This window comes from Cornus florida, unplaced genomic scaffold (genome assembly GCF_030987335.1).
Source record: "Cornus florida cultivar Cherokee Brave unplaced genomic scaffold, ASM3098733v1 CherokeeBrave_3.0.0_Hap2_Chr02, whole genome shotgun sequence".
NCBI lineage: Eukaryota > Viridiplantae > Streptophyta > Magnoliopsida > Cornales > Cornaceae > Cornus > Cornus florida.
Genome location: NW_026775572.1, coordinates 31,471,771 through 31,486,580, shown reverse-complemented (window position 1 = coordinate 31,486,580; position 14,810 = coordinate 31,471,771). Strand labels below are relative to the sequence as shown.

The following is a 14,810-nucleotide window of genomic DNA, read 5'->3' as shown; positions in this document are numbered from 1 at the left end:
ACATGACGCATAAAAATGATTTGAATTCTGCCTAAGGTAAAAACACAGCAGAAACTAGGTGTTATCCCAAATTTTATTCAATCCAAGATTTTGAGTAACAATTTAATTGATAGCTAGTGATTATTTCTATTTGAATCTATGTATGGAATTTGTAGTACTCTCTCAATATGAAACATCTCATTCATAGCATCCAAGGATGAAGCATGATCATGGAGACAAGAGTGGACACGATAAGCCACAAATAAAGTGAGATAATTTTTATTTTTCATTTTTGAAAAATAGGATACACATACAGTTTACAACAAGGAACATGGAAATATATGTGTATAATTGTGTGTGTGTTGAATTAACTCAGATATGTACACTACAAAATATATATATATATAGGTATAAATTAAAAAGAAAAATACTTTGTATGATATGCATATTACTACCATTTTCTTGTTAGAATAAATTAAAAAGAAAAACACTAGTTTTGCAAAGAAGATTAAGCCTTTACATAGTTAAGTCATTGACAAGTGATCACAATAAAAGCAACACCCTAGGTTGTAATTTAGAATTTTTGTTTTGATATACTTTATGAAAAACATGAAGAAACACTTGGCTGTGCATTTTATAATTTTTTAAACATTGATAACTTTCAATATGTTTGCAATTTATTTATTTATTTTCAAATCACATCCTTGAAGCACTACCTCAGCATTCAATTGGTTATGATTAGATAAAAATAATCTGCTAATATACGAAAGTTTTTCTTCTGTGCATAATTGTTTATCTTCAAGCAACTTTTCAGTGAAAAAATGTTCAAGTATGTTTGAGACCTGCCTAAATTTTGTTTCTTCTAGAGAATGCCAGGTCGGAGGAGTAGAAAAGCCATTACTGTCCTTTCTACCCCTGCCTGCTAGGACACATTTATGGGGTTGGACTCTTGGATATTATATTTACTGGATTCTATCTAGGATAATATCATGTGAAACTTTCTAAGCTAACTAAGCCTGATTAATATCTAATGTTACAGTTATATCTAGTACCCTTTATGAAGTGTGTATTATCAATGACTTTAAATCCAAACGCATGGTCAAGGCACAATTTGCCACGAGTACCCTTTGGGATTTTTGTTGTTTTCTTCAACTAATTCATTTTTCATCTGAAGTTTTTCTTTCTTGTTATATTCTTTTTAACATTTTGTACAGATGGTTAACTAATAATTTAACTTGCTCCAACCTCTGGCCTTGGGATTCAGCTCTTCCAACTCAATATGAGTAAAATTGTCCATAACTTTGAGATTTGCACAAGTCACACCTCTGGATTCCCTTCGACTAGTGAGCCCGAGATTTGTGTAATTCAATATTCAAATTCTTCTGTTCAATTTTATGAGAATTTATATGATTTTTTATTTTCTTGTTTTTTGAAAATTTCATCTACTGCAAGACTTGATACAGTGTTGCATGCGGATAGGTCTTGAGCAGTTATTTTTAAATGGAGGATAATTTATTTAGATTTTGTTCTTACTGATCGTTGGTACTTGTTTTTGGTTTTTAGCTCCCCTCAAGCGCATGAGCAGTTGGTGTTTTGATGAGAAACTTTTCTTACAGTCACTTTACAAGGTATTATGACCATGAATGGGTTGGTTGCTTTAAAACGTATAAAACTATTACTTATGCATAGCCATGTTTATATGATTTCTTCACTCGATTAGGTTCATTATGCAGCATTAGCTATCTGGGAATGTACTGACTGGCATGGTTTGTTATTTCGCTTGCAGGTTTTGGTTTCAGTCTCTGAAAGCAGTTCCATCATTCTTTACCTCGTTTCATACAAAATTTGCACAATGCTGTATTTAAAATCTCCATTAATTTAAGCCCATTAACATTCGGTTGGATAGAGAAAGAGAAGTCCACCAACATTCGGATGGATACAGCCTATTAGATACGAGGATAGAGCAGGGAATAGGAGATATTTTGGACTTATTTTGTGATATTTGTTAAATTGGGCTTTGATTGCACTAAAGAAGAAGATGTACCAACACTTTCTACAAAGAAAAAGAAGGTTCAGTATTCTAAAGACCACAAATCTCTAAACCCTAAACTGATCGAAAACCCAAATCACTAAACTAAAAATCAAATTCACAACAAAAATCACCCAACCAACAAAATCCATAATCAAATCTACAACCAAACTCATCCAAAAAACAAAATCCATAAGCAAAAACTTGCTACAGAAAAATACAGATTTGTGTTTACCTGAACAGATGGAGCTTGAAAAAAATCTAAGCAAGAGTCTGGATGCAGAGGAGAGAAGAGCTGGAAAGTTCTGGTTTCAATTGGAATTGGAGTTTGGTTAATAACAATGGGCTGGTCTCATCGGATTTCAAGATTGATGTTTGAGCAGGCCTTTGAATTACTCTGTTGCTGAAGTTTTTCTCAGATATTTTCAATGCTGTGGATGTTTCTGGTTTGAGGGAGATTGTTGCAGAGATGCAAGCTTTAATGGACTTCAAGATCAAAATATTTTAGAGCAGGATTTTTTAGTTCTGGTTTATTTTGTTTTTGTTTCTTCTGGTTCACTCTAGTCTAGCTTGGATTTCCTTTGCTGGTTTGAAAATGACATAGTCCATTACTTGCTTTGTACCGGAGGATGTCCTCCATGTTTTGTAATTGTACTATTCTGATTTATATATAAAACAAAAATCCCATTCAGGAAAAAAAAGAAAAGAAATTCAGCAACAAGAAGAAGCTTATATTTGTGATGGAGGATGACGAATTGAAACAAAATTGAATCAACAAGGAACCAAATGTTCAGCACATGACATTAAGGGAATCAAGGCTTAAAATTATTCAAGAAATAGCAAAACAAATAACCTATTTCTCTAACTGAATCAAGCTAAGTGTCAATTGAGTGGGACCCATATCTAATTACAGTATAAGAACGACGATAAGTGCACAGAGTGCATGTCGAAAATTCACTGTTCGCTATACCCCTTGATTCAGCTGTAACAATAATGGGCAATCCTTCATTCTCTGGATTTCTCCCGTATATGTTGCAATTCTGGAACATGATGCCTGCGTCACCAAATATGAAGTCTAGGGTTCCAAAGATGTTGCATTTGTAGAAAAATTTCCTGCCGGAAATCATAAACAAAGTGTCCTGGTATCCTTTGAAACTACACCTATAGAATGCATGATTTAAGCCTACACTTCTCACAGCAACTGCCTGTCCGGCATTGACTCCGGCGGAATTCACAAAGCTGATGTCTTTTGCAACAAAATGTTGTGCTTCTATATCTGCATGTACACATTAATAGACACACGTCTTGCTTCTGTATCTGCATGTACACAATATACACACGTCATGAGGTGCTTCATAAGCCTTAGGTTTGGAGTTCGAGTCCCCGATAGGTGTTCTTGGTGACTAGTCTCAGCTTGTTGAGGGTCCTAAGGATTCGTGCATTCCCGGATACCCGAATTACCCAAAAAAAAAATACAAAAAAAAAAAAAAAAAATAGTGCAGTATATGATCTTATCAATTTAATATCTGATTCGTGGATCAATGGCGCACACATTTATAAAGAAAGAGAGATGGGATAGTGATCAAATACTGACGGTGGCCGATTCGTCTGTCCCAATACCAGTGGGATAGTGATCAAATACTGTTCTTATACATTCTCACATCTACTGCTTCGTTGTAAATTCCCCGCTTGATGTGAATGATGTATGTGGCCGAAGCTGAATTAGGTATTGCAGAAACGGCTTTTGAGATGCTGCGATAGTCTCCACTCCCATCCTTTTTGACATCAAATTAAACCCTGAAATGGAAATGGGAATGGCAAGAAACAAAATGAAACAAAGTAAACTACCAGCCATGTTGGTGGTGGAAAGCGGTGGCGACAGTGACGGAGGTGGTGGAAGGCAACAGCAGAGTTGGGAGTGATGGAAAGGAGCGATGGTATAGAAGGTGGTGGAAGTGAAGTGATGGTTTACTGCTTTAAAACAAATAAGAAAAAAATTTCTGCTTTAAAATAAATATGTAATTTCCATATTACTACTCTGATTTTCTTCCTTATTTGTTTTCTCTTTCTTTTTTTTTTTTTCTTTTTTTTTTCTACCTCGAAACAAGGGTCCAGCTAACCCCAAAAATTAAATGTGGTACAAAGAGAGTATAATACTAAAGATGTTAAAAAGTTATAAAGTTAAGGATGGAACACTTAATGTGTGGTACAAAGAGAGTTTAAAAGTAAATTAGCAGTAAAAATTATAACTAAATTAGCTGTAAATATTTGTTATTTCTTAATGAGATTAAGGTACCAAGTGTTACATCCTTATTAGTCCATCATTTTTGTTTGTATTTTAAAATGTGTGGTACAAAGAGAGTTTAAAAGTAAATTAGCAGTAAAAATTATAACTAAATAAGCTGTCAATATTTGTTATTTCTTAATGAGATTAAGGTACCAAGTGTTACATCCTTATTAGCCCATCATTTTTGTTTGTATTTTCCAAATTAATATAATTGAAAAGTCAAAACAAAATAAATGTTATAGTTTTGTAATTAGTCTTAACTTTTCAAAAAGAATTAGCATCATGAATGCAATTTAATATTCGTATTTTGAATTATTGTTTAAGTGACGTGGCTACGCCCTAATTAAAAGGACACATATGCATTGAAAAACGAAAAACAAAAATTCCAAAAACTCAAATACGGACCACAAAGTCTAGAAGCAGTTATTCATTCCATTTTGGGTAAATTTGTGGGTTTAATTCTAAAAATTTTGGATTTTTCTTTTCTTATTTTATTTATTTTTTTTTTGTCAGACCCACTTGGGCTCCTCTGTTTTGTCAGGGTACTTTTGTCTTTTCATTTTTTCGATCAAGTCTCTTGCTGGGTTGTCTTTAATTACACTAAATTCATAGTTTTTTTTTTTTTTTGTTTAGTTAAAGAAATGTGTTGCAAATAGTCAATAATTCAGAGGGTTTTTTTTGACACTTTACCCAAAATTGGGTAATGCACGGGTCACAGTTAAATAGTTTTGACTCATGTGGCCCACTATTTGCTAGTCATAGGATTGAGAATAGGGTGATACAGCTAGCAGAGTGAGCACAAACGAAGATAGAGAGTCAGGACTTATAGCAGGGAAGAAGAATGAATAGACTAACAACTTATTGGGTCGCACTAAACTGAAAGAGACTTTTAACCCCCCATATTTCACTCTAATATATGTTTCGCTACATGCCAAGCCACTGTGTAAATCTATATTTGGACATGGACCGCATGGTGTTCAATTTTTATGCAAACAAATTGATGTATGTCCATTATGTTTTGGAGGCCACCAATATAAACTTGATTTTTATTTTTTTTTTCCGATAAATAACTATGATGGTTGTTAATAAATTAAATTAATTTTATCGATACTTTTTAAGTTTGGTCAATTATCACATTAATAAACTTTTTGAAAATTATTATCACTCACATTACAAATTTTTGGTGTATTTTTTACTCACATTCTAAAAATTAATTTTCAGTTGTGTAAAACCAATTTTTACTTATAAAAAGACATTATTATCCCATTTAACTTTGGCTTGTCTTACTAAAAGGTTGTTTGATGTTTAAGAAGACATTTCTATGTACCCCTCTCTTTCACCTTTTCCTACTACCTCTGTTTTTACATCAAATAATGGACAAAATCAATTGACTAACAAAATGCATACCAAACATGTCGTAAGTAAGTATTTCCATAAACAAAGTGATTTGGGACTTGAGTGGGTATAACATTAGTCCCACTCGAAACTTTTACACGGATATACGGTTTTTTTTTCTGTAAAATTAAATGATTTATAGTATTATAGAAAATAATCCAATTTTAACACGCTTCCTTTAAAGTAAAAAATTAGAATAATTGACTCTCTTTTTTAAGAAACAAAATAATAAAAATTTAAGATATTGAGTTCTTTCTAAATTATAATATGAATTAATATTATTAAATCTCACAATTTTAAATAAGCCAAAGTCCCAAAAAAAAAAAAAAAAAAAAAAAAAAAAAAAAAAAAAACAAAGGGTCCCAAAAAAATCCTACTTTGTTGCATATACCAGGAACAGAATTAGAACTTTATGTGAGAGGGAGAGGGAGCAACCTTTAACGAAAAATGTTGAGGGGAAATTCAAAATTTTGTAAGTATATAATTTTAAAATGGATGCAAATTATATACTTTAACATTTTCTTTTTGTAATGTTTATATATTAGTAGGTTTATTAAAATTTGGAACAGAAGAGGATTCCCAAAAACTTGTGAAACCTACGTTGTTTGGCGTAGTCATAGAGGGACAAGTGGGGTCAACTGCCCCAACTTAACTTTTAATGTTTTTAAATTTTATATGGAAATATTTTTATATTTGTATAATTGCTCCCTCTAAAATTTGATATATATAATTTGATTATTATTTGATATTATAATTTTAATTAAAAAAATTATTAATTATTACTATCAAAATTATTTTAGGGGTTGTTATTCTTTCAAAATTTAGTTTGTGTAATTATGTTACTAATTATTATTCTTTAAATATGACTTAGAATTTGTTTTTATTTGCAACCCAAATCAATGAAATAACATATTCACTCCTATTATGAATTTTTATTTTTATTTTTTTTACATGTGTGATATATTAAAAACCTGAAGTAACTGTGTTATTATTTTTTTTTTTTCATATTTTATTCTTGATTCATTGAATAAGATTTTTTTTAAGTATATTTAATTGAATGAACTCAATTTTGAAAAAAAATCGTTTGAAATGTACTAAATAGAAATATAATGAATCAATATTATAATTTTTATATATATTGTTTTGATTCAAATTATATATATATATATATATATTATTGCCATTGAAGATTGCCCCATAGAAGGAAATTCTTCCTTGCTACGCCACTGGTACAGGCCTGTTGAAATGAGATGGGTTTATCGAAACCAGTTCGGTAGAACATTTACTCCATATCATCCTTGGAACACTGGTGAATCCAAACATACACATAAACAACTTATACACGTGGCCTTAGTAGAAAGAACACATGTAAAAGAATTCAGATTTAATGCGAAGTTATAAGCCGAATCTCCGGTATTAATTCTAAAACTCTTTCAATTACCAATAAACATGATTAATCAACTTATTAATTTAATCACATTTATTATTATTTATTATTTTTTCTTTCTAATTTAACCACCAAAGAGAGTATCATTCACAGTCACATAAGTGACACGGTTCCACCTTTAATTGGTTGAAAATTTAATTATAAAAGTTGTAATTAATTCTATTGTACTTATACATTTTATTTATGCTCATCGAGAATGGTTTCTCACTGTTTTTCTCAATTTTCTTTTTCTCAATTCTTTACTTTTCTTTGTTCACACACACACACACACATATATATATATAATACTTAACCATATAGTGAATAGATTAGAAAATTTTACATATTAACTAAAACTCAAATTTTATAATATTACTTTAATTAAAACTCAATCTCATAATAATATTTCAATTAAATTACATAAAACCCAATAAAAAAATGAACATATATATATACAAGACAATTGAACCCAAAAAAAAAATTAGAGTAAAGAATGAAGTGTAGCTATATATATCCAGGAAAGAAAATAATAATAATAATAAAGTTGAATATAGGTACAAAAGAAAGAAGGTTATTAGGTATACAAATGGTACCGATTGCTAAACCAAGTTCAACACGAAGATGATGATAACATGGCGAAATGAAAGATCCTTAGATATTCAGTACGATCATATAATATAAATCCACCAAGAAAAAGCGTCATGTAGTATGATTACAATGCTTAATTATTTTACTTCGTATACGACAGAAAATAATACAACAATTACTAAAAAACACCATAAAAAACCATAACAAACCATGTCAGTCCTACTTAATTAACAAGTGAAAACTTGTGACAATCTTGTGCCTGTTCAATGTACTTGCCTTTTTAACAATTTAGGGTGGGAGAAAATAAGGATAAACAAACCAAATGCAAGCAGCAGCAGCAGCAATCTTGAACTAAATATAGAAAGATAATACTGCAAACCCATCATTTTTCAATCAACATTTCTACTTACATATTCAAGCTGTTAGGAATCAAACTACCACAATCATATGTATCAGACAACATGTCCGTTCTTTGTCAGTCAGTCCAACAGCCGAGCATAAACCAGAATTAACAAAAACTTGCACCAATATCCAAAACACCTACAACTCTCCATATCCCTACTTCGTTTCTTACACACACCTGAACAATAACCACCGCAAACAAAACCAGCATGCTCACACTGCCAGAAAAAAATATAGTAATATTTACCATGTTACCAGATTATGCAGTCAATGCAGCAGGTGTATTCGATCTCTTTCCTTCCATAGCATCTTTCTTTTTACGGCAGGTTGTGCACAGGAAGGGGCCTTCCCATGGATTTGATGCAGGTGAGAAAAAGGGCCCAGAGTTAACAGATAAACCATCACTTGGTGGTTGATCCACTTGGCAAACTGCGCATCTGAAAATCCCAGTGTTTGAGTTCAAAGGAATATCCTTACCCAGCCTGCAGTTTTACAAAGTATGAAGTGAAGCTTGGGGCAACAGCAAAAGAAGAGAGAGACAGAGAATTCAAAAGTTCATTTTCTCATTGGGCTACAGAGTTGCATCATCTAGGTCAACTTATCACAAAGTCGATTTTAATTGGCATAACAAATAATTACAAATCCAAGGCAATATGAGAACAGGACAATTGGAAGCAAATGTGTACTTAAAGGGCCAATCAAATCCTGACATAATAATAATAATAACAGCTGAAAGAATTTCTCAATTTTCTATAGCAATTGTGCGCGAGTTTCATCTCTAATAAAGAACTACTAACTGATAATGGAGGGAACGTCCCCATTATTTTCACAAGGAATAGTCAAAACATTTTTGAAATAAAATTCCCCAACCCAGAGGATTGGAATACAACTGCATTCAATACAAGTATTTGTCATTTGATAAAAATGTATTCAATATAAGAATTTGACATTTGATTTCTGTGACTAAATAAATAAAAACATTTTGAATTTTCATTGTCTTTAGGTTTCGACCCACTGCTCTCAGAATACAGATGACATTGATACAACATCTTCAAACACAATTCTACGTGCTGCATCTTTCATCAGTGTGATGAACATAAAAACTTTCAAAGCTTCCCCAAATCCAAAAAATATTAAACCTTGTTAATTACCCCCACATAGTTAGGATGAGGGACTACTTTTTGTATCATTCAACTATCTCCTTGTCAACAAAGGCTACATAACAGCATCAGTCCATCGTAAACTGTCTATTTTAAGAACCGATTCCTGGTATCCCCATTGACATCAAAGGTCATTATCTTTAATGAATCCAAGATGAATTAATAAGGCTGAGTATAAATGATTCTGCTCCATTGACAAATATAATCTACGTTGTACTGACAAGAGGATAGAATTTTTGTCATCTTTACCGGTAGGCCTGGATCGGTTGAATTTAGTAGATAAAATTTCAAGACTAAGCTCCTACTCTTGAGGTTTCACCAGTTTTTGAGTATCGTTGAGATATCATGATGGAAGATGTTATAAGAGTTTCATGCCAGTGGAGTAATCAAGACAAAGTTACTACAATCACTTTGATCTTGTACAAAAGTTTACATAAAAAGAATTTACACCAACTAATTTGTTTTAGAAGGCTCTATAAAAGCATAGTTAAGGTTTTCTCAGAATAAATGAAAAGTTTTCTAGGTAAATAAGGAATAAAAGAACTGGCATACACTATTTCACCGGTTTTTCACACATCTTGAATGCAATATTAAAAGTTGAGAGAAAACCTAAAACTTTGGTGAATTGAAATTTTGAAATCATTTGACAATTGATGATCTGACAAGGCAGATCGTTGTAAACTGCTGTTGTGTGTGCAAGAAGGATGAGGAGTAGGTGAACCACCTCCTTTTGCACTATCCAGTGACCAAGGATGCCTGGAATGTGTTATTGGCGATTTTTGGAGTTCATTGGGTGCTTTCGGGTGGATATGAACAAAGCTTGGAGAGGTTGTATGGTGGGGAGCCGAGTTGGACATTCTTGGAGGGCCACACCCCTTTGTTTATGGTGAGGTATGTGGCATGAAAGAAATACAAGATCTTTTGATGTGGAGGAAACTCCTACTTTGTCCCTCAAATACACCATATTGTGTTCCTTTTTCTTTTGGATTAATGGACGAATTTGTAAATCTTCGGAGGAATTTGTTGATTTTGTAAATAGCTTGAGAGGATAATTGGCCCTCTTGGCCTTATCTATTCCTCCTTGGGAGCACTCCCCTCTTGAGTTCCTTTAATGAAACATTACTTCTTATATATATATATATATATATATATCACAAAACTAGTGCTATGACATCGTCCTTTCAAGAGTTTTATATACTAAGGTTTCCCAAACACACACATACCGAAAAAATTAAAGAAAGAAAAAATTTATCTAATTTACGCTTAAAATGACATAGATAATATGATTACTACCAGTTACTGTGGTAATATCACGAAACTAGGTAATATCACGAAACTAGGTTATCCCTTCAAAATTTCAGTCTTTTAATGATTTCCAGTGACACGAGAGAGAAAAAATGTAATCCAAGTTAACCTCGAAATGACAATATAATATCGTCACTCCCTATATTCAATCTGGATCCCCCTTGCAGTTAGATTATCATATGGTCCTAGTGCACTAAATCATGTAGAAAGTTAAATCATGTATATTAACTTTGACTAAACAGGATTGATGTAACTGATTCGATATAGTTGGGAAAATATTTCATTGAGTTGAGTCTATCAACCGGTAAAATCACTTTTAGCTGACAATAACATGTGATGACTAATTCTAGCTATGTGAAAACACTAAATTAAAAGATGGGAGAAAATGAGAACATTCAAAGCTACTAATTCTGATTGAATTACTATCACAATTTCATAAGTACCTTAAAGCTTTAAAGACATGGAAACTACAATTATTATTTACACAAACAATTTTTTCATCAACGGAACTTAGTTGCCAAAAAATATCCAAAACTGGCACAAATAAGTGAACAGCAAAAAATGCACACAATGGTACCTAAGATGACCAGTAACCAAAACTTACCCAAGAAAAAAAAAAAGACTAGTAATCAAACAATTGAGGCAAAAAAAATTCAGTGAACTATATGAATTATTCGCACTTGTAATGTTTGATAGTGTCTGCTGTACTATACTAAGGTAAGTTGTGAATGCACACCTTTCTGCAAGCATTGCTGAACCCTCTTCGAACAATTCCTCCACAACCCCAACAGCAGAAAGCTTTGTTGCTTTGTTCATAGCATTATGAGATCTCTTCCCAAACATAATTGAACTGAACAGAGGTGGTTTCTTCCTAGGTGTTGGTGGCAAAACTGGGTGATCAAATGGAATAATATCAACAACTAGGCAGGTTGTATCATCCTTCAGGCCTCTTGACCTGAGAGCTTCCTAAACAGCCGAACAAACGAGAATTAAAAACTACAAAAGTCAGATCCTCAAGCTGGTTAAGAAGAGAGCTTGTGTTTGATATCACCTTAACAACCAGCTTTGCAGCTAGTTCGGCTGGCAAACCCCGGCAAGATTGTGCAGCCGTATCAGAAGATAGAGCATCCCATATACCATCAGAAGCAATTATAAGTCTTCCCCCACCATTTGATAGCTAAACCAACAAAAATTGTTTTGAGAATTATTACCATAAAGCAAAGAAAAGCCAACATCAATATGAAAAACTCTACCTACCTTCACTTGCTTAACATGTGGTATTGGGACTATGAATTCCCCCACATCTGTGTCACCGATTGACCTAGAAAGGCACAACCCACCAGGCCAGCAGCGGAGAGGACCAACCTATGAACCAAACAAGTTTGGCCAAAAAGAAGGAAAGCTTTAAACTCTACAATTACCAGAAATTAACAAATTCAGTTTATTTAACAGCCCTGTGGTCCTTGTTCAGGACCATCAGAGAGTATAAGAAGATTGTTCTCGGGCAGTCTAAAATGCAAATTCAAATTTATTTCACCTCATTGCCCCCAAAGACATTGAGCCTTCCTACTTCACCCCCACTTGCAGTGACACGCTCCCTCTCTTCTGCATTCTCTTCTAGCCTGTGATCAACTGTTAACAGAGAAACCACACCCCCCTGCGTATCTAATATGCATCGAGAATCCCCAACAGATGCAACTGTCACAGTCCACCCATCGATCACAACAAATGTAACTGTCGTCCCAGATGTCTCTCCTGTCATTAATATCAAAGTGCAAAGATTAGCTTAGTAGAAAAAAAATGCAAAAAGAGCAAGCATGATAAGCTAGAGAGAAAGGGCTAGAGAGACTGAAAGAGAGAGGTGGGTGCATGCCTTTCTGCTGAAATTCTATGTCAGTTTTCACAAAACCCGCAACTAATGCCCGGGGAAGGGCTTGAAGCCACTCCTCCCTACCAATTCCTTGGGGAATTGCACTTATAACATTGTTCAATAAGTTCTCCTTCGTAAATATAGCCGCCGATATACCATTATGCCCATCAAAAATCTACCATCAAAAAACCCAAATTCCAAAATCTTATACCTAGTATGACCAATGTTCATACTATAAGTAGAATAAACTCTCAAATGAACTCGCAATAATCAATTGGAGAATGAAATTACCGCAAAAACTGAAAAAGCTGTTGACGGATTGCCTGGAATCCTTTGGCAATCCGGTTTGATCAGAAATAAATCTTCCCCTTTCTTTGCCAGAGCAGCCTGTCCGTACTTAAGTGTAGGCTTCTCAACCTTCTCATTCCTGAGCTCGCGACCGATCAGAGTCGCAAGCGGAACAGGAGGTGGCTTCGGCTTCATCCTAGCAACTTCGGCCTGGCTCATTTTAATCTGCGCTTCGACATTTCCGAGACCTTCGTTTTAAATCCACAAAAGCAAATCAAATAAACATTCTTCACACAATTCCACCAACCGATCTAAAACATATTCTATATAATCCACAGTTGAGTACAATGTATCGCAACATTGTATGTCGACATAACCAAAGGAATCAAAAAATATCATAAATTGCACAAAAATCATACATAAACACAAATTCACACACATTTCCACATATGTATCGTATTCTAGAAATAGGAGATCGATAGATTCAGAAACCCTAAACTTACAGTGTACACATTGAGAAACAGCACTAGATCGAGCAATGAGGGTCAAGCATCGAACACAGCTCAAAAATCAGCAATGGATTTCTCACTTCTCCACCAAACTGAACTTCGATCGGATTTCTCAAAACCCTAGAGAGAGAGAAAGAGGAAAGAAACTCGCCGCTATTTCAATGATTTGATTAGGAAAAATAGAGAGAGGGAGAAGAGAGAGAGAAACGCGGGGAGGAGAAGGCGGTTTTTCGGGCATAAGTCTCAGATAATGACATTTTATGTCCTATATACACTACTTCGTTGTGATCGCCGAAAGGAAACGTATCGAAATGACCAAAATATCCTCAATCGTGGTTTATCTTGGCATGGATGTCCCTTTTTTCCCATACCAATTGATGTTTTGTCCGAATTCAATAATTACTGTCCTAACCAAGGAGTTTTGTCACCATTTAAAAATAATAGATTCTCTAGGATGTATTCAATGATTTTTAATACACAATTTTTTTTGAAAAATCCGAAAAGAATAGATTCTACAAAATGTTAAATTCAGTGTTTGTCATTATTAAAAATTATGTTTAATAACATAATTTGAATGTCACTAAGTGTGATTTTAAATAGACAAAAATTATAAGTGACAATAATTTTACTAAAGATATAAAAAACCATTTTTCATTGTCATGAAAACACCAACACTTAAATCCAACTCTTAAAATCCTCCATGCTTAATTTTGTTTACTAATTATCATGAATTATAATAAGGAGGTGATATTAACACACTCTCATTTTTAATTAATGTAAAATAACATTATTATTTATAATTCAATTAATGAGAAATAGAATCAAGTCTCAAGGATGCTTTTGTCTTTTACTTTAAAAGAAGACAAAAATAAAATTTTATTTTTCACCTTATATTACTCGGACTTTACTTCATCACGGTGGGTGTGAATTCCACAAATATTAATCTCACAATAGTAACTTAGTTTGTAGGATGGTAATAATGAAAATTTTCTTTTTTTCTCGTTTAGATTTTTATTTTATTTTATTTATTTCTTTTTGTGGATTTTGTTGGAAGAAGATATATCTTAGTGGCACATTAGACATGATATGACATTTTTGGATAATGGTAAGTATGATGAATGTCTATGAATATTCACACCGCATCATTTGTCCCTTTCAATGATGTCACGAAAGTGCTATGTGTTGGTTGGCAAGAATTTGGTGGATTAAGATGACCAAAATTCTCATCCTTATAGACAAAGAAAAACCAATTATTGTTATTTTACTATTTTTTTTTTTTTTTTATGAAAATGAATTCACATGGCAATAAATGAAGAATAAACCTTGCTAAAATAGGATTTATGTATATGGAAAATGATATATTTCATGAATTAATCTTCTTATTTTGTGATTGTGTCTTGAATTAGGTGAATGTTTATTTGGTTGTTTTGTGAGTTTTAAAAAGTAATTTTTTAATATGGAAAAAGATCTTAATATTGGAAAGAGAGAAAAATAACAAAATTGGTGATTACGGAATTCAAACCCTCGTTTAACTTAATAACTCCAATTTATTTGGAGACTCTTTCGATTAAA

General features: G+C 32.9%; 2 protein-coding genes and 1 long non-coding RNA gene across 3 annotated transcripts in view; 1 reads left to right on the top strand and 2 right to left on the bottom strand.

The window, feature by feature from the left end:
* Window positions 1–2,818, top strand: part of LOC132294565 (uncharacterized) — a 48,419-nt gene extending 45,601 nt beyond the window's left edge. Inside the window, exons 4-5 of the long non-coding RNA XR_009478108.1 lie at window positions 1,543–1,607; window positions 1,766–2,818. This is a non-coding gene — a long non-coding RNA (uncharacterized LOC132294565). The remainder of the gene's footprint in view (window positions 1–1,542; window positions 1,608–1,765) is intronic.
* A 65-nt stretch (window positions 2,819–2,883) lies between these two features.
* Window positions 2,884–8,356, bottom strand: LOC132295959 (putative pectinesterase/pectinesterase inhibitor 38). Its single transcript, XM_059794214.1, has 3 exons — window positions 8,285–8,356; window positions 3,651–3,783; window positions 2,884–3,284 (listed from the first exon to the last, which is right to left on the bottom strand). The coding sequence occupies exons 1-3, from the start codon at window positions 8,354–8,356 to the stop codon at window positions 2,884–2,886; spliced, it is 606 nt and encodes a 201-aa protein (XP_059650197.1).
* LOC132294564 (probable protein phosphatase 2C 5) lies at window positions 8,063–13,479 on the bottom strand. The gene is made up of 8 exons (XM_059792474.1): window positions 13,233–13,479; window positions 12,733–12,977; window positions 12,445–12,616; window positions 12,109–12,326; window positions 11,829–11,936; window positions 11,623–11,748; window positions 11,308–11,537; window positions 8,063–8,588 (listed from the first exon to the last, which is right to left on the bottom strand). Exons 2-8 carry the CDS (start codon window positions 12,946–12,948, stop codon window positions 8,366–8,368), a joined length of 1,293 nt encoding a protein of 430 aa, XP_059648457.1. The 5' UTR covers window positions 12,949–12,977; window positions 13,233–13,479; the 3' UTR covers window positions 8,063–8,365.
* Between the last annotated feature and the right edge of the window lie 1,331 nt (window positions 13,480–14,810).

Coding starts and splice junctions, on each gene's coding strand:
- LOC132295959 (XM_059794214.1), bottom strand. CDS start 8,356: ATGGTAAATATTACTATATTTTTTTCTGGCAGTGTGAGCATGCTGGTT. Junction 3,784..8,284: donor TTGCGGTGGTTATTGTTCAG/GTGTGTGTAAGA, acceptor GATGTCAAAAAG/GATGGGAGTGGAGACTATCG. Junction 3,285..3,650: donor TGTGAGAATGTATAAGAACA/GTATTTGATCAC, acceptor GTGTACATGCAG/ATATAGAAGCACAACATTTT.
- LOC132294564 (XM_059792474.1), bottom strand. CDS start 12,948: ATGAGCCAGGCCGAAGTTGCTAGGATGAAGCCGAAGCCACCTCCTGTT. Junction 12,327..12,444: donor CATAGAATTTCAGCAGAAAG/GCATGCACCCAC, acceptor TATTAATGACAG/GAGAGACATCTGGGACGACA. Junction 8,589..11,307: donor TCAGCAATGCTTGCAGAAAG/GTGTGCATTCAC, acceptor GTAAAACTGCAG/GCTGGGTAAGGATATTCCTT.